The sequence below is a fragment of the Xenopus laevis genome, chromosome 6L, assembly GCF_017654675.1.
Source record: "Xenopus laevis strain J_2021 chromosome 6L, Xenopus_laevis_v10.1, whole genome shotgun sequence".
Taxonomy (NCBI): domain Eukaryota; kingdom Metazoa; phylum Chordata; class Amphibia; order Anura; family Pipidae; genus Xenopus; species Xenopus laevis.
In genome coordinates, this window is record NC_054381.1 from 61,791,109 (window position 1) to 61,812,528 (window position 21,420).

Sequence of the window (21,420 nt, forward strand, 5' to 3'; positions counted from 1 at the left end):
GTTGCTCGCGAGCTACTGGTTGGGGATCACTGCTCTACAGTGTTGAAATCCCCCTCCCCACCTCTTTTGTTCGACGTGCTCATGTCTTAAGCTGGCCATAGACGCAAAGATCTAATCGTACGAATCGAGGATTCGTACGATTTTCGAACCGTGTGTGGAGAGTCCCGACATTTTTCGTCTGGCGGAGATCGGTCGTTTGGTCGATCGGACAGGTTAGAAAATTTCTGTCGGCTGCTGATAATATCTCTGCGTGTATTGCCGATCATAAGATTTTTAGTGGGAGACTGTCACTAGCTTTGGTTGGACATAGATATCATACGATTGCTGTCAGGGGTAGAACATTGCTGATCTGTTCTAAAACTAATCTGACTGGTAAGACTTTGATCTGAATGGTTAGTGGCGGGTCGGGAGATGGGAAAGTCCGATCGTACGATGATTCGTACGATCGGATCTTTGCATCTATGGCCAGCTTTAGCGAGCTTGTGATCGACAGGGGGGGGGGGGTGGTAGGGTTGGTGCACACAGGAGCTCTCCGAATATTTTTTCTGGTGGGAGGGGCTCAACCCTACTTTTAAGAAGAATATATATATAGTGCCTTTAATTGGGAATTATTTGAAACTGAAATTTAATAACTGAAATATAAAATTACCTAAAACTGGCTATGTAACAACAACAAAAAATTCCAACCCCAACAAGAAGAAATCAGTTATAGCATGCTATTTTATTTTATCTTGGATAAGAAACAGAATGTGCATCTAGGTGGCTGACTGTTTTTTTACAAAACTGTTAATAATAAAACTATTGGATAGAAATTTATTTCAACCATTCAGGAGATACCTTCCTTATTTTTTTTTTGTTTAGTGCACAAAATAAAAATCATTACATTGCCATAATTATACACTGGAGAGTACTTAAACACCAAACCTTTAGTATAAAGAAAATGCCAGACTGTGTGTGTAAAATATGAAGGGCAAAATGCTTCTCTGTACTTGGTTTCTAATTTATTTATAAGCTGGACTGTAGTTGGTGCCATTCAGACTATACTGCTAGCTGCCGGTGCAGAAAGGCTCATTCAGGGCTGAAGTCATTAACTTTCGACTAGTGTTTAGCTTTAAAAGTCAATAAAATGTTAAAATAAAGCTTTATTTCCACGGCACAATCCAAAATCACTATAGCAACACGATGCAAAGCAAATATTTACGCAACAAAACTGAATAATGGATCTTGGTGTTACAATGCCCATTGCACTGGTAAGGCCAAATGCATTTTCTCAGATTAAAGAGGGTTTGTAGGATCAAAATGTACTATGTTGTTTGGAAGAAATCATTTATCACTTCCCTTGCGTAACTAAACTGTTAATGGGTTGTTTGATCAACAGAGAAACTAGAAAATCTAACTTTTTTGTATTTTCCAACTCATTGTTATTTCTTGTAAGACACAGCCATACCTGGAGTTTCCATATATTTAGAGTAGCAATACTTAATTTTTTGACAGAGAGAGAGACTATTGCCTTGCACATTCATTTATTTATTTTACATATGAATTTTTATTAAAAAAAAGTTCTAGTTAGATCATATAGATACCATATATGTAATTGAAAAATCTGAAAAAATAACTAGTAACTCTTAATATGACCATACACACATAGATTTGCTTATTTAAAGAGGTCACCAAACCTTTGCCTAGGAGCCCAACATTAGGATCATAACTGGGGCTGATGCAAATAAGTTGGAAGCGGATTCTATTAGTTATGGCTAACTAGGCAACTCTGCCAGCCAACTTGTTCCCCAGCCACCGTCCCTCCCCTGGGTGCGCACGTGTGCCGCGTGGGGGAGGGGACAGTGGCAAGGGGAGGGAGGAGCTGTAGAGGGGGGCGTACTTGGACTAGGGGTAGGCAGAACATCTTTTAACAGATACATATCCACTATCATTGGGCCCTAGGCAGGTGCCTCTTCTGTCTACCCTTAGTTCCAGCCCTGGTATTAGTTATGCGATCTACAACCAATTAATATTACCTAATTGTCTTGCTAACAGTGACAATTCACCATGCGTTTAGTTTTGCACGTCAAAAAAATGCCCATAGACTCCAATAAATTTGGCCACAAACAGTTGCTGTGTCATAAATGTTGCATGACAGAAAAGCATTTCACGAAGTTTTTTTACCTTTTCACTACCAATAAGTTGCCAACTATAATATTGTTCTTTGTATGGAAACCTCACCTCAAGGAAAATATAATTCAGTATAGGGTTGCTGTTTCTGATCAGATTAGAAGCCTTCCAGTGAAACTGAAAAATTATTAAGACACATATTAGAACGTGTCTTACAAAATTAAGTAAATAAATGTGGCTGCCCTGGATTACTGTATATGGTACTAAAATAATTTCGCATTAATTAATAATAGATAATTGTAAAGTACATTAAATTAAGGTCCTTTTAGGTTCAGTTGACCACATTTTGAGCCACTATTTCAGCTTTAATCAGTTCATTGATATGGGAATCTTCATATCCCAAAATATTTTTCAGAACCTCAGTGGTGTGCTGTCCAATGAGAGGAGGTGGGTTTGGCTTGGAAATATTGAATCCACTGAATCTTACAGCAGGGCCTGTTGACATAAAACAGAAAGTTGTTACAAGCAAATACTGTTAACATTTTCAAATATTCTTAATGTTGTTTTTACTATCAACAGTCAAATGAAATGACTATACTGTATATTGCATATAGTCTGGGGCTTGGTTATCATGTTGTATAAAAACATACAGTAATATTGCATACATTGCATGTAATCTTTAGAACTGTCTAAAATTCTGATGACATTGATAATGCTGGAATGTACTTGCCACCTTAAGGTGTCGATTTAGGTCTCTATGTGCACATTCTTTCTGTTTTGCGGAAGGAAGGAAGGAAGGAAGGAAGGAAGGAAGGTGCATCTGATTTACAAGATTACAAGATGCGTAAGACAACACATTTCTGCAGGTACCAATTTCATTATGAGAGTAGGCAGGAGAACAATGGGACAAATCTTTTCAGAATGATCAAGTGTTGGGAAAAAATACAGTCACATAAAGGAGGATACCAAAAGTTCTATCTTCATGTGGCAAACTCCCCAGTTTCTTAAGTGGAAACTAACAAATAAGGCTGCCCCCAGCTACTCCCAGTCATGCCACTAATTAGATCCAAACCCAATCACTTTTTGGTACATCTCACTACCATTCACAGTTAACGAATTGGGACAGTCCCTTCTAAACAGAGGTAAAAGGGGGGCATAAGTTGATTGATTGAGTTAGTGGACAGGGTGGTGGTGTTGGTATGAGCAATAGAGTTTTAAAGGTTATTTTTCCAGTGTTGTAAAATCAACTTGATGGCATTGTTAAATCTTGTGTAAATATTTATATTTAATGGTGCGTTACAGTAAGTCGTACTCAAGGTTGTTCAATGGGGCAATGCAAACTATTTTTTAAGCTGCCGTGGCTTGTTTTATTACTCAGTCTACAATTTTTACTCTTGTTTATTTATAGGCATGTTTTATTGCTCTTCTTCATCACTAACAGGAAACATTAAACCTAACAAGTTCTGATAATCTGGGAAAATGCTGTCAAATTGCCTTTATTCCATACAAGCTAGCTTTAGCCCAGTTCTAAGGATAATGTAGCTTAGTATGGAATGATTATATTGTATTATCCAGCAGAACAGTATAGAGAGATGAACTAAGGCTGAGTATTATCCAATTCATTATGCCAGCTGCAGTGCAAAACACAGAATTTGCAAGCAAAATTAACCTATAGCTTGGAAGGTTAACCTGCTCGTTGCTAAGATTATCTTTGAGGACTGGAACAAACAATCTACACCACACAAATGGTTTATCTTGTTAACAGCTATTTTATAGGCCTTGTTTATTGAGCACTTGTACCTTTGGCAAAGGCTGCCTTCTGTATCAGGTTAAAAATCCAGTTCAAAGCGTGGCCCTGCTTGACATAATCCATCCCTGTACTTAATGTCTCTGTATATTCTTGGAGATGGCTACATGCAGTAGCGTAACTATAGAGAAAGCAGACCCCAAGGTCACTGGGGGACAGGGGGACCCAGACTGTGGATCTGCTTTACTGCCTGAAAATGTGTGTGCCCACTGCAAACTATCTGCAGCAGGCAGGTGTGAGTGGTTTTGGAGGGGTAGGTGAATCTGTGCCCTGCCAGTGATATCAGTGACATTCCCTAATCCAGGTATGGGATCCATTATCTGGAAAACCATTATCCGGAAAACTCAGAATTACGGGAAGGCCGTCTCCCATAGACTCATTTTATTTAAATAATCCATATTTTTTAGATGATTTCCTTTTTCTAATAATTTAATAATAAAACAGTACCTTGTACTTAATCCAAACTAAGATGTAATTAATCCTTACTGGAAACAAAACAAGCCTATTAGGTTTATTTAAAGGACCAGTAACATCAAAAAAAAAAAAAAAAAGGTGTTCGTTTACATCGAAAAAAAAAAACACCAACACAAATTAAACTTTAAAATAGCAAAGCCTTTATTAAGAAATAACTTACCGAAACTCCACTTCCCCTCCTCTTCAGAAAAGGCGACAGGGCGACCATCCATCCTGTGGCGCTCAATTTCTCCTCCCTGGCTATTCTACTAACAGCATGTCGTCTGCCCCCATCTCCTTCTCCAGCTCTTCTTCATCCTCCTTCCAGCCAGGGGCTTTGAGGGGCTCTTGTCTGAGCCGGGGTAGGAGTTTCTGCATACTATGGCCTCGGGTGTCCTGCCAAATGGCCGAGGTGCCGACTTCTTATTCTCTTCAGGTACCACAGGCTTGTCATCCCCTGCCAGCGACTGTGACTCGCAACTGAGGAGAAATCGAGCGCTGCAGGATGGATGGTCGCCCTGTCGCCTTTTCTGAAGAGGAGGGATTTTTTTTTCGATGTAAACTAACGATTTTTTTTTTTAAAAAAATTTTTTTAATGTTACTGGTCCTTTCTAGCGGAATGAAGGTATGAAGATCCAAATTACAGAAAGATCTGCTATCTGGAAAACCCCAGTTCCTGAGTTTTCTGGCTAACTCGGAATCTCATTGGTGATTAGGGCTTTGGTAGAGGCAGTTCACAAGTAACCAATCCATCTGAGCCTCATGAGATATCAGCCACGACCCTAACATTCAACAGGCTCCTCTTCCTTTGCAGGGAAGATTCTCTTGGTTGTTACTAGATCAAGCTGCTGTACATCTGGCAGGGTCACATGAGGCAGTAGAAGTACATTTCTATCTATTGCCAGAATTGACATATTTAAAACCAGATATTGCACATCTAAGCTGAAATGAATGTAAACAGCCATAGGATGCTTTATGTTTAGGCATGGTGATATATTATTTTAAACACATTGTTTACAAGCTACACAGAAACAATTTGGAAAATGTTTTGCCCTTTTATTTCCCTTCCTAATTTTCTCACCTAAAAACAGCTGAGGAAAACATCTGCCTTTCTATGATGTCTTTATATTTTCCTCCCATCGATTCATGGAACAACAATTTCTTTGTCACAAAGGGATCCGTACAGATGAGAGTGCTCCAAACCAGAATTACGTAAGCAGAGGTTTCCACTAAACAATTATTGAATTTTCTCCACTTATTACATAAGTCACACATTCTCCAAACATTTCATTTGCTTAAAAGTGTTAATTGGCACGGGAATGTTGTATAACCAAGTGTTTAAATTAAATATATGTGTGTGTGGGGGGGGTGAACATATGGTGCGGGAGTTCAGTTTGTTTAATCTGAATCCATTGGGTAATTTCATTTACTGTAGTTCCTTGTGGCTGTTATCATGTTGGATGCCGGGAACTAGTGAAAATAAAATGTCATTGTAAAGAGTGTTTCAGTGGATTTGGCTTTGCTCTATAGAATACTACAATGTGAAAATTATAATACAAAACTAATAATACTGGAAAGAAAGCAATGTCTCTTTTGCGAACTAACTTAAAGATAACAAGTGGAAAGCTTTTACTATTGTGAGGCACCGGATATGCTTAATTCATGAAGATTTACATAAAGGGCATTAGGCAGAAGCATACTGTATACAGTCCCAAGCTGTAGAGACACAAAAGAACTATGCAGAGTCCAGATGCCTAATGAGTCATGTCTGGGACAGAACAGTCTGTTAAGTGAGATAGGAAGTGTGAGGGCTTCAGATCTTCTATAGGATCACAATCATTTCTAATAAACCTTGAAGAACTTTAAAAAAAAAAATGTCAGAATGTATAAAACAGGAGTGTAAAAAAAAAAGATGCAAACTCTCTCTCTATATTTCCATTGCTACAGCTTGCATTTGTGTGTGGCTTGTTTCCCACACTTGAGAATAGTAGTCAATGGTACATCAACAAAGTCAAGTCATGGCTCACCAACATTATATAATGCCCTGCCGTGGGAAGCAGAATAGCACACCTACGTTACATTTTTTTGATGTCTGCATTTGGTCCATTAAATATGATCACTTCTGGGAAAAAGGTGTGAAGTGGAATACAATAGGAACAAGTAGGAAGGATTTGAGATGAACAGGTTAAATGAACGCCTATCTGTTTCTATCATGATTTACAGTTTATATACAAAAATGATGCCCTGACTTGCTACAAGTTTCACTAAACTCCTCAGAGTTGAAGTCCAAAAAATAAAAAATAACTTCCCATAGATTAATTGCCCATGCCTCAGCAATAGAACAGCATGTTACAATTTTGTTCAACTAAGATTTTTAAAAATATTTCCAATCAGCTTATAAAGTCTTTTCATAAAAAAATGCAATGCAACCTCAGGTTTCCATCCAGATTTTATGTTTTCCCTCATTTTACACAGTTTTTTTGAGGTCACACCATAATCTATAATGCATTTACATTATCCTGGATTTTACACGACTTTTTCTGCCCCCTTCTGTATGTTAATTAATAACTGTTTCTGAATTGTTTCCTCTAGCAAATGTATTATAAAATAATTAATTTGGCCATACACGAGGATAAAAGCTGCTGCCACTCCAGACCAATTTACAAATTCTTGGCCCAGTTATAGAGCCCTCCCAATAGCCTTCCCTATTGATATCTGACCGATAATCAGCCAGATATCCAACTGACAGGTTAGAAAACCAAATCAGACAAGCATGTTGATATAGTCGTCCCAGGCCCCCATTATAACAAATTCGCACCACATATAATTACCTCCAAAAAAAAATCAAAAAATGCTCTTTAAATTGTCTAATTACAGTAGACTGATTAAACTATGTGCTGATTGCATGATAAGGCTGACTTCACCTACCAAATTTGACCAGTAAATGACCCACAGAGAGTGAATATGTGTATTTGCATTTTTTTGCCAGCTTGAGCTAATGAATGACCTTTTGTTTGGTCTGATAATATTGCCATATGTGGAAAACAGGCATACTTCTTCAATCTGAAAAACTATAGGTAATGTACTGTAAATACCAACACTATGGAACTATTTTTAAAAATGCAAAAGTAAACATATTTCTTCCCAGTACATACATTATTATGTATTACTTTGCTGATCTAAGTGCTTTATTACAGTAATATTGTACTATGGTTTATAATTGTAGTGGTTTGGGATCATCCAGACTCTACTGATACCTGTCCCTTACTCTGTGCATGGTGCAGTGGGAGTCATTTCTATAAGCAGCATTCAATGATATACGTGATATTCCCTAATGCCGGTATGGGATCCATTATCCAGAAACCCATTATCCAGAAAGCTCTGAATTACAGGAAGGCTGTCTCCATTTTATCCAAGTAATCCAAATTTTCAAAATGATTTCCCTTTTCTCTGTAATAATAAAACAGTTGATCCCAACTAAGATATAATTAATCCTTATTGCAAGCAAAACCAGCCTATTGGGTTTATTTCATGTTTACATGATTTTCTAGTAGACTTAAAGGAGAACGAAACCCCTTTTAGCCAAAAGTCCCCACTGGCCTCCTGCGCTGGCCCCCTGCACAGTCTTACCCCTGCAAGAAAGAAAAGTGCTTAGATGGGTAGATAGACAGAGAATACAGGTATGGGACCTGTTAGCCAGAAAGCTCAGGACCTGGGGTTTTCCAAATAACAGATCTTTCCGTTATTTGGATTTTCATACCTTAAAGGAGAACTAAACCTCCCCTTTAGCCAAAAGTCCCCACTGGCCCCCCTCCCTGCCTCCCCCCTGCACAGTCTTACTGAATTGTGTCCCCTTTAAAAATACTGACCGCACATGCAGAGTCAGTGCAGCGGTGCTCACGGGCACCATCTTTCAGTACTTTGTTAGTCTTCATTTCTTGAGTGCCGTACTGGCGCATGCACAGTTGGATCAATCTTTCGGTTCGCGACAACTGCGCATGTGCTGAAAGTATCGGAAATTGCAGAAGGGACTCCGAAGAATACCGAAGCACCGGAAGATGGCGCCCGAGAGCTCAGCTGCGTTGACTTTGAATGTGTGGTTAGTATTTCTAGAGGGGACACAATTCAGTAAGGTGTGCATGGAGGGTGGCCAGCCGAGGGGGGCCAGTGGGGACTTTTGGCTAAAGGGGAGGTTTAGTTCTCCTTTAAGGTATGAAAATCCAAATTACGGAAAGATCCATCATTTGGAAAACCCCAGATCCCGAGCTTTCTGGCTAACAGGTCCCATACCTGTATTCTCTGTCTATCTACCCATCTAAGCACACATCCTTCTTGCAGTAGGCCCATTATCAAATATATTTCTATTTCTCTTATAAATCCTACCTTATAGGTGGAGTAAGGTCCTCCTCTAACTGCTGCGTCGCCTTCCACCATATGACATTATAAGTTACTTTATCCTTACTGGGTTAAAGGAAAACTATACCCCTCAAACAATGTAGGTCTCTATAAAAAGATATTGCATAAAACAGCTCATATGTAAAACCCTGCTTCATGTAAATAAACCATTTTCATAATAATATACTTTTTTAGTAGTATGTGCCATTGGGTAATCATAAATAGAAAACTTCCATTTTACAAAATAAGGGCCGCCCCCTGGGATCGTATGATTGACGGTGCACACAAACATACCAAATAAGCTATACTTGTTAGGTCACATAAGCCAATCAACAGACCGAATTCTGTCTTTTGCTTCCACACTTTTCCTGTTACAGTTAGAGTTGTTGTATTTCTGGTCAGGTGATCTCTGAGGCAGCACACAGAGACCATCACAAAATGGTATTTCAAGGCGAGAGATGTAAAAGGCCAATATTTACTTAGATATATATTCCAGTTTGATAAGATTCTTTAATATACCACTTAATATAATATAAACTAATAATCTGTTGCTCAAGTATTCATTTTGGGGGTATAGTTTTCCTTTAAATTTAGGCAAGTACAAAGAATGCGTGCCATACCATCATGACTGCTAAGAGCCCAGAAGAGACAACATGAGGAAACCATGCCTCGACAAATGTTGCATTTCTGTGTTTTTATGTTACAGATTCATTGCTAAATGCCCTGTAATTGAATGAAGCAGTCATGAAAAACTATATCAAAGTAACCTACTAGCTGCTCAATAGAAAACACAACAGCCATTGCTATAATAGGATCTAAACTAAAACATATTCTGATAGTATTACCCAAATAGTCAGATGTTTTATATAGTGGTGTGTAAATCCTATCCTTAGGCTGCTCTAGTAATATTAGAAACATTTTGCCATTTTTTACCCATAAATAAACTGTCCTAATAAAATGGTTGTTAAGCTTGCTCCTTGCCAGATGTGTACAGCAGCATTGGCCTCTGTCTCTTGTTTCTCTTTATTGGGCACAAGGAGTGTACAACTTGCCCCACACAATTCTAAGAATACCCAAAATAATTAATACATACTGTGAGCAGTTTTATTTAGCACTCACTTAGAAAAATAGTATTAAAGATACCACTTGTCCTGGGATTTTATAAACTTGCTCATTTGCTAAATGTATTCTTTTATTATGCCTAAACACCATTACTTCAATGGGTCATCCTGGGCCATCCAAAGAGCGACATAACACTATATTCTTCATTGTGCTGATATAATATATGGACATGTACAAATCTGTATTTACTTAACAACAAAAGAGTCTGGTTCCCTGTTTTAATTGTGAAAATATAGTCAATGCCTTTTTAAAACAGAATGCAGGAACATAACTCCTGCATGTCACATGCTTGCATGGAAAACCTAATCATTGTAGGTAGAGATATATTTTTTATATATGTTCTATCTTTAATCATTGTAAGCCTGAGGTTCTATGACCCTTCTATTTTACCTGTGACCCATATTCCTCAAATAGCAAAGAATGGTAGGCCCAAGATGTGCAACCTAAACTAAAAGTAGATTTTAAAAAGATTTTTTTGCCAGTCATAGATTTGCAGTGAGATTCTGCATTTCAACATCTGTAAATTTTTTTGTGAAATTGCAGCAAAAATTTGCCACAACAAAAAAGTTGCCAAGACAAAAAAAGTCGCCACAAGAAAAAGTTCCCATCGACTTTAATGCATTTGGACAAAAAAAAAGTCAAAATAAGAAAAAAACACCACTGACTTCAATGCATTTGGACAAAAAAGTCACAGAGACAAAAAAGTTGCCACAAGAAAAAACACCCTTTGACTTTAATGCACTTAGAGCGAGAAAAAGTGTTGTGCGCGTAAAAACAATTTTGACGCCTTCTGATTTATTTTGGACTATCAAACCCCTGGCACAGTTTTTCAATGACCACTCAGGGTGGATAAATGCAAACAAGAACAAATTTAGTTAAATATCCCTTCCCCAAGACCTCTTATATCCCCAAGTAGCACTACCTGCTGCAAGGCACCTTTCCCTTTTGGATGTAGTAGCTGCTCCCACGTGGCTGGTGCACAATTAAGACCTGTCCTCACAACAGGGACACACTAAGGTTTCAACAGGCATCCAACAGTTGAACTTGATGCAGAGTATCTTCTCTCTCAAGACTAGAAATTCAAAGCTGTCCAGCTGAGTACAATACATAGGGGCAAATTTACTAAGCTCGAGTGAATAATTCGAATAAAAAAATATTAGAATTTCCAAGTCATTTTTGACATTGGTCAAATTCAATCGAATTCGATCGAATCAAATGAATCGAACGATCTGGCTCTGGCTGGCTGCTGCAGGGGCTCCTTTATCAGCACTGTCTGTAACCCTGTGCATTTGGCTCCAAAGCAAGGAACTCTTCTGGGTCCTCCTCCTCCCCCAGCGATGCACTGGGGCTGCCAGCCCATTGGATGGCTCTTCGGCCTATAACTAGCTGAATGTTCTCACAGACAGAAGAACAGGGGAAAGACCTGTCTGATTCCCTATATTTAAATAAGTGGTCACCTTACTGACCAAAATAAGGGGGTGAGCATTATGTATTTTAAATAAGAATCTTCCAAAACAAAATGGCATTATAACTAGAGGTGGGAAGAATGTTTGATTTTAGAGAGAAAGAGAGTTTATGTATTCTCTTAATAGTTCTTACTTTTGCAAAAAAAGTCTTAGCATTGTTATATGCATTTTTCCAATAAAAATGTTTACAAATAGTAAGAGTACCCTACACTATCCATTTAACTTGAAATAAATTTAATAATACTATAGAGAATGGTGTAGCCATTTACTCATAATTTAAATAATGAAAGTAGACATACAGTCATATGAAAAATGTTGGGAACCCCTCTTAATTCTTTTTGCTTTCAAAGAAGCAACTTCTTTTTAATATATATCATGCCTTATGGAAACAGTAGTATTTCAGCAGTGACAACTTTATCGAATTGACCATTCGTCCATACAAAATCTCTCCAGTTCAGTTAAATTTAATGGCTGCCGAGCATGGACAGCCTGCTTCAAATCATCCTATATATTTTCTATGATATTCAAGTGCGGGGGACTGTGACGGCCATTCCAGAATATTGTACTTCACCCTCTGCATAAATGCCTCTGTAGATTTTGAAGTGTGTTTAGGGCCATTGTCTTGTTGGAATATCCAACCCTGTGTAACTTCAACTTTGTGACTGATGCATGAACATTATCCTGAAGAATTTGTTGATATTGGGTTGAATTCATCCAACCCTTGACTTTAACAAAGCCCCCAGTCCCTGAACTAACCCCACGGCATGATGGAACCATCACCAAATCTGCCAGTAGGTAGCAGGTGTTTTTATTGGAATGCAATGTTCTTGTTTCGTCATGCAAATTGCTTTTTGTTGTGACCAAATAACTGTTTGTCTCATCAGTCCAAAGCACTTTGTTCCAGAATGACTGTGGCTTGTCTAAATTAGCTTTTGCATACAACAAGCAACTGTGTTTGTGGCATGAGTGCAGAAAGGACTTCTTTCTCATCACCCTGCCATACAGATGAATTTGCAAATTGTGCTAAATTGTAGAACAATGTACAGATACACCATCTGCAGCAAGAAGTTCTTGCAGGTCTTTGAAGGTGATCTTTGGGTTGTCTGTAACCATTAGGGATGTCGCGGACTGTTCGGCGGCGAACTTGTTCGCGCGAACATCGGCTGTTCGCGTCCGCCGCAAGTTCGCGAACGTCGCGCGACGTTCGCCAATAGGCGTTCGCGTCAAAATCGTTCGACCATTCGATCGCTAAAATCGAACGATTTTCGTTCGATTCGAACGAAAATCGTTCGATCGAACGATTAAAATCCTTCGATCGTTCGAATCGAACGATTTTCGGATGTTCGAAGTTCGCGAACTGTTCGCATTTTTTGCCAGTGTTCGCGAACGGCGTTCGCGAACACATTATCGGCGGTTCGCTACATCCCTAGTAACCATTCTAACAATCCTCCAAATATCCTGCTCCTGTATTTTTCTTGGCCTGCCAGACCTGGCTCTTACAGCAACTGTGCCTGTGGCTTTCCATTTCCTGATTACATTCCTTACAGTTGAAACTGACAGTTTAAACCGCTGAGCTAGCTTTCCCTGAATATGTATTACCTGGAAAGCTCTGAATTACAGGAAGGCCCATATACTCTATTTTAATAATTACTTTTTTTTTTAAATACTTAAACAGTACCTTGTACTTGATCCCAAGTAAGATATAATTGATACTAATTAGAGGCCAAACAATCTTATTGGGTTTAAATAATGTCTAAAAGATTTTTTTAGTAGACTAGGTATGGAAATCCAAATTACAGAAAGACCCATTATCTGGAAAACCCCAGGTCCCAAGTCTCAAGACTTACTTTCAGGCTTTTTTCTTGTACATCATTACTGACCTTACTACACAGTAACCATGGAATGTTTAAAGTCATACTATTTCCTATAACATTTGCTTTGTAGGTCCTTTAGTTCCCTTTTCGTCTACATGAAACCAAAAAACATAACAGATCTATATAATTTTCTACATCAAAACATAAATGTTTTTCTATTTATACTGTAGTTCATGTGCTTAGGGTTCCAAAAGTTACAGTGTTTTAAAAATATGGATTTCAGACAAGATACATGACATCTCTAACTCTGTTTATAAAAAGTCATGTTGTGGTGTATAAATGTCTGGGTCCTCAGACATATACACAATTGTGTATTGTAAAGACCTTTTCACAACACAATTATACCTACAATTTCGATATTCTAAATATTTTAGGCACAAAACTAATAATAATGCATATCATAGCACATACTTTGTTGTATGTATAGCATATATACCTCACTGTATAAGATTATTCAGGAACATACATATTGAAAAACATACACATGGTCACCAAACCAGGACATTGCAAAGTCATTTTAACACACGTCTCTGAAAATTTGGATTTGGTCAGCGTTGTAAATATGTCAATACCATTAGGAACTAACAAGCACTATTTACTCATCGATGACTTCTTTTGCACAAGGAAACTGATCTTGTAAATCTTCTTCACAAAACCGGAAAGAGGGAGACACACCCATTGAAAAGAATGAGCAAGAAGGTTAGGAAGCAATCCAACGATAATTTGCTTGAGCTTTTTTCCGGAACAGCGTGCTCTCTTTCCATATGACAACTGAAGAGCCTGAGAAATTAAATTAAACTCACATTGCACAAGGAAAACTCTAAATGAGAACATGTTTTTGAAAGGAAGACAATTCCATAGAATCCAGCAATTGTCCATGTGCTTCTTAGAGTTCTAGACACTTTAACTACCTTCTCTCATTTAATTGTCAAGAGAAATGTGTTTACTGTTTTGGTGACTCTCAGGAACTAACCCTCTTCAGCAGGTGCACAGTTTAATAGTAATTTGTTTTCCAAGCTTGATGCTTGGGACATTCTACAGCACCTTCCACCCACACACTTGTCACCTTTGATCTTTTGCCATTTGCAGTTTGGATTTTTTTTTACTATTTTGATTCTCTGCAGGATCTGTTCTCTTCTCAATTTAAGATCATTTAGTTGGCAAGCAGAGTTTTTAATAGTTGTGCTATGGTCATCAGTCATACGACTAGAAAGAAAATTTGCTGAAGGAACATTGTACCAGACGGCTAGTTACATTCTGACGCCAAGTTTTATTCAGTTTCCCTGAAAATGCTATTATTTTTTAGCATATAGAACTACAGATTAGAAATTAGAATCTTTTAGGGTATTGCTGTGCTCTGCAGCTTGTGTCAACTAAAAATCAAACATGAAGTGCAGAGTGCAAAACTTGCTATAGGGCAGGCAGTATGAACAGGGCTCCTTTGCAATCTGTGCCTTCTGGTGCATGATTCCATAGTCTGGTCCTTATAAATACAAACATGGGCAGTTTTGTATTCATTCAGGCAGTGCAGGTAGGACCTGGGCCCACAGGCACTCATGTTGCAGAAAAAAATATCTTTCTTTTCCCACCATTAGTGTATAAGCCATATCCCTTGCTCCTTCTACAGACCGTCCAGCGGTGGTTCACCTTCAGGATAATGCTTAGTATGGTATAGAATGATCAGTTCTAAACAACTTTTCAAGTGGCCTTCTTTATTTATTACTTATTACTACAGTTTTTGAATTATTTTTCTTTTTCTTATAGCTTTCAAATGTGGATCACTAACCTCATCTAAAAAACAAAGGCTTTGTAAGGCTACTGATACTTTTTTATTCATCTTTCTACTAAGGCCCTTTGTTATTCCTATCCCAGTCTCTTAATCAACATCAATACCTGGTTGCTATGGTCATTTGGACCCTAGCAACCAGATTGCTGAAATTGCAAACTGGGAAGCTGCTGAATAAAAAGCAAAATAACTTGAAAACCACAAATAATAAAGATTAAAACCGATTGCAAATTGTCTCAGAATATCATTCTCAATATCATACTAAAAGCTAACTCAAAGGTGAACCACCCCTTTAAAGCATCTTGCCAATACATACAGTAACTGACTGAGCACAGATTTATACATTCAGTTGTAATATTTTTGTGTAGTTATTATCTATTGACACAATGTAGTTCATTTGCTAAGAAAGGCATCTGCATATAGGGAGCCTAGTTATCATGCTGTGTAAAAAATGGTGACCAAATTCACTGCACATTGCCAGGCATCACTGCATAAAAAAAAGGTTCTTATCAAGCTGTGTAAGCATTTTTAGCGATTAGCAGACACTTAAAAATGCCATGGGAAAATATGGCATTCATCTCCAGAGCAATATTTGCCAGAAATGACATACTGCTTGAACTTTTAGGCAATTATGAGATGTTTGAAGTGCTATAAAATAATGAAGACAAATCAAGCATTTGGGCAGAGTAAAATAAAAAACTCGCCTTCATAAATTTGCCATTTATTTTTAGGGATGCACCAGGATTCTGGATTTGGAATGAATCCTTGTTCCTGGCCAACCCAAATCTGAATGATCAACAGCAAGTGTATTTTTTTAGTTGTAATATTGGTGTGTAGGCAGCCATTTTAGGTCTTTTTGCCTAGTCATGTGCTTTCAGAAAGAGCCAGCACTTTAGGGTGGAACTGCTTTCTGGCAGGCTGTTGTTTCTCCTACTCAACGTAACCGAATGTGTCGCAGTGGGACCTAGATTTTACTATTGACTACTGTTCTTATATCTACCAGGCAGCTGTTATCTTTTGTTAGGGAGCTGCTATCTGGTTACCTTCCCATTGTTCTGATGTTAGGCTGCTGGGGGGAAAAGGAAGGGGATGATATCACATCAACTTGCAGTACAGCAGTAAAGAGAGACTGAAGTTTATCAGAGTCAAAATCACATGACTGGGGCAGCTGGGAAACTGACAATATGTCTAGCCCCATGTCAGATTATAAAATTAAATATAAAAAAAAAATCTGTTTGCTCTTTTGAGAAATGGTTTTAGTGCAGAATTCTGCTGGAGCAGCACTATTAACTGATGTACTTCCCTGACAGTATCCCTTTGAGGGATTCTGAAAGAATCCATAAAAAAGCAATGTTGTAATATAAATGATTTAAATTTTTCTTAATGTCGTGAAGATATGGACCCATGTCTTCAGCTAACTAGGCAGCCTCAGCCAGCCCTACTTCGGCTATTCTAAAAATGTAGGCAGTTACCAGCCATCCATAACTCTAGTGCAGCTAGAGCTGGTCAGAACAGAGAATACACAAGCAACAATGAGCATGCTTGCCTCAGATTCACTCCTGCTGCTCACATGGGACTGAGCAGTAAGAGAGGGATTGGGTTACAGCAGAAACAAAGCAAGGAGCTGACTAAAGGCCCCCTAGGCCAGTCGGCAACTTATATCTGCCTATTATGGTGCTCTCCCACAGGCTTCCCTGACTGATATCTGGCCAAAAGTCAGTCAAATTTCAATCAGGCAGAGTTAAAAATCCCGTCGGATTGAGGACTGCATCAGTTTGTTGATGAGGTCCTCAATCCAACCGCCTGTATGCTCAAAGTTGCTATCCGATCATTGCACCCTAGGGATCACGATCGGATCGACCACCTCAAGGTGGCATATTGGGAAGAGACCTGCTCGTTTGGTGAAGTAAAAACAGATACACTTGCTTCTCAAACACACTCCAGGAGTTGAACCAGCTACAGCTACAGAGGCTAAGGGATATTAAGATGTGTGACTTTAAACTACCCCTGAAAACCTTTGTGCTCTCTTCTAGTAGCTCAGAAGTTGTATGTCTCATGTCAAGCTTTAGCACAACAGTTCTCATATTTTTCTGTAGAACAGGTATTTATAATGAAGCTTTGCAGAAATCTTTTACAGGTATGGGACCTGTTTTCCAAAATGCTCGGGACTGGGGTTTTCCCAGAAAAGGTATCTTTTATGAAATTAGGATCATCATACCTTACATCTACTAAAAAATAATTTACATTGTTTATTATTTAAATTTTTACATTTTATTATTATTTATTATTTTAATTAAACCCTATAGGATAGTTTTGCCTACAAAATGGATTAATTATATCTTCGTTGGGATCAAGTACAATGTAATGTTTTATACAGAGGAAAAGAAAACTATTTAAATTATATTGACTTATTTAATTAAAATGGAGTATATGGGAGATGGCCATTCTGTAATTCGGAGCTTTCTGGATAACAGATCCCATATCTGTATTTAAAGGGCGATTGTCACTATTATAAACATTCAGTCATCTGTAGCAGATATTTAACCTGTTTCAGATATAGCTTTTAATATTTTTTCATTCTGTTCATATATTTAAGGATTTGTTTGCGTGTTCCTCAACCTAACAATTTTTGTCTGTAGCTGCAACCAACACACACATGCTGTGAGTCACTGACCAATTGTCCGCACTCTAATTGGTTAATCCCAGCACAAGGTGACAATTTGTAATGTGTTATCCTTAACAAAGATTTAGATCAGTTATTATTTACAAATTCTTAAAACAAAATAATGCTAAATTAACTTTCAAGAGATGCAAGAGAAGACCTTCATAGAATGCAGTTAGTCCTATCTGATTTCCTTGAAAACTCATGTAATATGTTGATGAGAATGGGACCTTGGACCTGAGAGCAAATAATATTCTATTATTACTTTCAGAAATGTATATGGTATAAAAAATGCCTTTATTATTATGGAATGCAGACAAGCACTGACTAATAAAAATAAAAGTAGCCGTTATATACAGTATTCATTGGGAAATGCTGAAAAGAAGCCTAAATTTGAATCAAATCCCTTCCCTAGATTACCCTGATTCCCTGGAAGATTTCTAAGCCATCTGTGCTCTTCCTGATTAAATGCACAGACTTTTCTATAACACACTAAATATTCCCTCATAACCTGACATAAAAGTTGGGTCTTACAGGTGTACACAGTGGAAAGAATTCTTGATCATCTGCAACACACATACACAAAAAAAGAAATAAAAGGCAAAAAAAAGTATAATAAAATTCATTGTGTGGCTTTCCAGGACTCAAATGTTCTATTGTCTCTGGGCTCCCTAAAACTGTATCATACGTTGTATAAAGTCATCCAGAAATGACCTCATCACAGACCTATGTACCTGTTAACATTTTACTTATTTCATAATTAATGTCGAGACCAGCTGTTCCATTAAAAAGCAATCGTTTAAAGAAGCCATTTCAGTTATGAGAGCCTGATACAATATAGAATGACCAGTTATGATTCATTATAACAGAACTTTCTGGGTGAATTTGTTATTATGAATCTGCAGAGAAGCTCTGAGAACCCGTATAGCCCTGATGTATCTTGGAATTCTCTAACAAAGTGAACTTTTTCTAGATTCTTCCTTAACCCTTTAAGTGCCAGCAGAATTGACCAATTTGGTTACGCGAAATGCCAGACGTTTTTGAAACATTCTGTGCTCTCTCACTTTAGGGGCATTTTCTGAGGGGAAACCTATAGTTCAGCTAGGAAAACTATACATTGTTTTTTTCGGGAGAAACTGAGCTTTCTAAATCTGCCTGAGTTTTCTTGTATTTCCACCTCTGCAAAAAGATTTATAGTGCTAAATACAAAAAAAAATGAAAAATTCCTATTTTTCACAATATATGAACTTATACCTGAAAAATATTTCATTTTACGCATGAAAATCCAACTGATTTGGAAAGCCTCATGTCTCTTGAACATGCCAATACCAAATATGTATAGTTTTAGGAAGATTTAGGACATCTGTACAGCAAAAACTACCGGCAGTATATTACCGAATTTTGAAAGCAGAAGGCAGAAAACGGCATACTTTTGATTCCAAGGCCACAAAATCCTGAAACAGTATGTTTACCCCAGAAGACCATATATTTTTGGAAAGTACACATTCTGCCGATTCCAAAATGGGTAACTGTGTCTCTCTACTCCTAACTACCAAACATCAAAGCTTGTCTGAACGTAGCGTTTTTTATCAAAATGTATCAAAATTTTGAAAAATCACTTCAAAGGTTTTATTTTGCTGCTCCGCATATCACACACTATATTAGATACCAAGAAAAAACACCCTGAATATGATTGCCAGGGGTCCACTGAACAGTTTGATCCCCATTGTGCATAGGATTACCAAAGTACCTGGCATTTAGAGACCCCAATATGAAGTTAGCACATCCAAATTGTCCAGGACTTTACTTCAGCTACTGAAAAATCAACACACTGACTGCATTTTTTGTGGGGTAAAAACACCGAAATATACGTTTACCCCCCAAAACCATATATTTTTGGAAAGTACACATTCTACCGAATCTAAAATGAGTACCCATGCCTTTCTGCTCCAAACTACTGAGTCGCAAGGCTTTCCCAAAATTGTCAGTTTTGGTGAAATATCTGAAAATTTCCTAAAAGCTTCAACTTCCCAGCACCATATCACCCATGTATCATTACATACCAAGAAAAAGCACCCTAAATATGATTGCCAGGGTTCCTCCAAACAGTTTGGTAGCCATTGTTCATAGGTTTACCAAAGTATCTGGCATTTAGAGGCCCCAAAATGAAGTTAGCACATACAAATAGTCCTGTGAGTAACTTGAGCTAATGAAAAATCAACACATTGACTGCATTTTTTGTGGGGTAAAAACACAGAAATATACGTTTACCCCCCAAAACCATATATTTTTAGAAAGTAAACATTCTACCGAATCTAAAATGGGTACCCATGCCTTTCTGCTCCAAACTACTGAGTCGCAAGGCTTTCCCAAAATTGTCAGTTTTGGTGAAATATCTGAAAATTTCCTAAAAGCTTCAACTTCCCAGCACCATATCACCCATGTATCATTACGTACCAAGAAAAAGCACCCTAAATATGATTGCCAGGGTTCCTCCAAACAGTTTGGTGGCCATTGTTCATAGGTTTACCAAAGTATCTGGCATTTAGAGGCCCCAAAATGAAGTTAGCGCATACAAATAGTCCTGTGGGTAACTTCAGCTAATAAAAAATAAACACATTGACTGCATTTTTTGTGGGGTAAAAACACAGAAATATACGTTTACACCCCAAAACCATATATTTTTGGAAAGGACACATTCTACCGAATCTAAAATGAGTACCCATGCCTTTCTGCTCCAAACTACTGAGTCGCAAGGCCTTCCCAAAATTGTCGGTTTTGGTGAAATATCTGAAAATTGCATCAAAGCTTCAACTTCCTAGCACCATATCACCCATGTATCATTACGTATCAAGAAAAAGCACCCTAAATATGATTGTCAGGGTTCCTCCAAACAGTTTGGTGGCCATTGTTCATAGGTTTACCAAAGTATCTGGCATTTAGAGGCCCCCAAATGAAGTTAGTGCATACAAATAGTCCTGTGGGTAACTTCAGCTAATGAAAATTCAACACATTGACTGCATTTTTTGTGGGGTAAAAACACTGAAATATATGTTTACCCCCCAAAACCATATATTTTTGGAAAGGACACATTCTACCGAATCTAAAATGGGTACCCATGCCTTTCTGCTCCAAACTACTGAGTCGCAAGACCTTCCCAAAATTGTCGGTTTTGGTGAAATATCTGAAAATTGCCTCAAAGCTTCAACTTCCTAGCACCATATCACCCATGTATCATTATGTATCAAGAAAAAGCACCCTAAATATGATTGTCAGGGTTCCTCCAAACAGTTTGGTGTCCATTGTTCATAGGTTTACCAAAGTATCTGGCATTTAGAGGCCCCAAAATCAAGTTAGTGCATACAAATAGTCCTGTAGGTAACTTCAGCTAATGAAAAATCAACACATTGACCACATTTTTGTGGGGTAAAAACACAGAAATATATGTTTACCCCCCAAAACCATATATTTTTGGAAAGTACACATTCTACCGAATCTAAAATGAGTACCCATGCCTTTCTGCTCCAAACTACTGAGTCGCAAGGCCTTCCCAAAATCGATGGTTTTGGTGAAATATCTGAAAATTGCCTCAAAGCTTCAACTTCCCAGCACCATATCACCCATGTATCATTACGTACCAAGAAAAAACACCCTAAATATGATTGCCAGGGTTCCTCCAAACAGTTTGGTGGCCATTGTTCATAGGTTTACCAAAGTATCTGGCATTTAGAGGCCCCAAAATGAAG

The 21,420-nt window shown here is 37.9% G+C and overlaps 1 protein-coding gene across 2 annotated transcripts in view; it reads right to left on the reverse strand.

Annotated features, from left to right (window-relative positions):
- Positions 1-702: 702 nt before the first annotated feature.
- sugct.L (succinyl-CoA:glutarate-CoA transferase L homeolog) overlaps positions 703-21,420 on the reverse strand; it is a 319,978-nt gene continuing 299,260 nt past the window's right edge. Inside the window, exon 14 of one of the 2 annotated variants that reach the window (XM_018266707.2) lies at positions 703-2,604. In XM_018266707.2, the coding sequence (XP_018122196.1) occupies positions 2,441-2,604 (164 nt within the window). In that variant the 3' untranslated portion in view covers positions 703-2,440. 2 annotated transcript variants of the gene reach the window in all.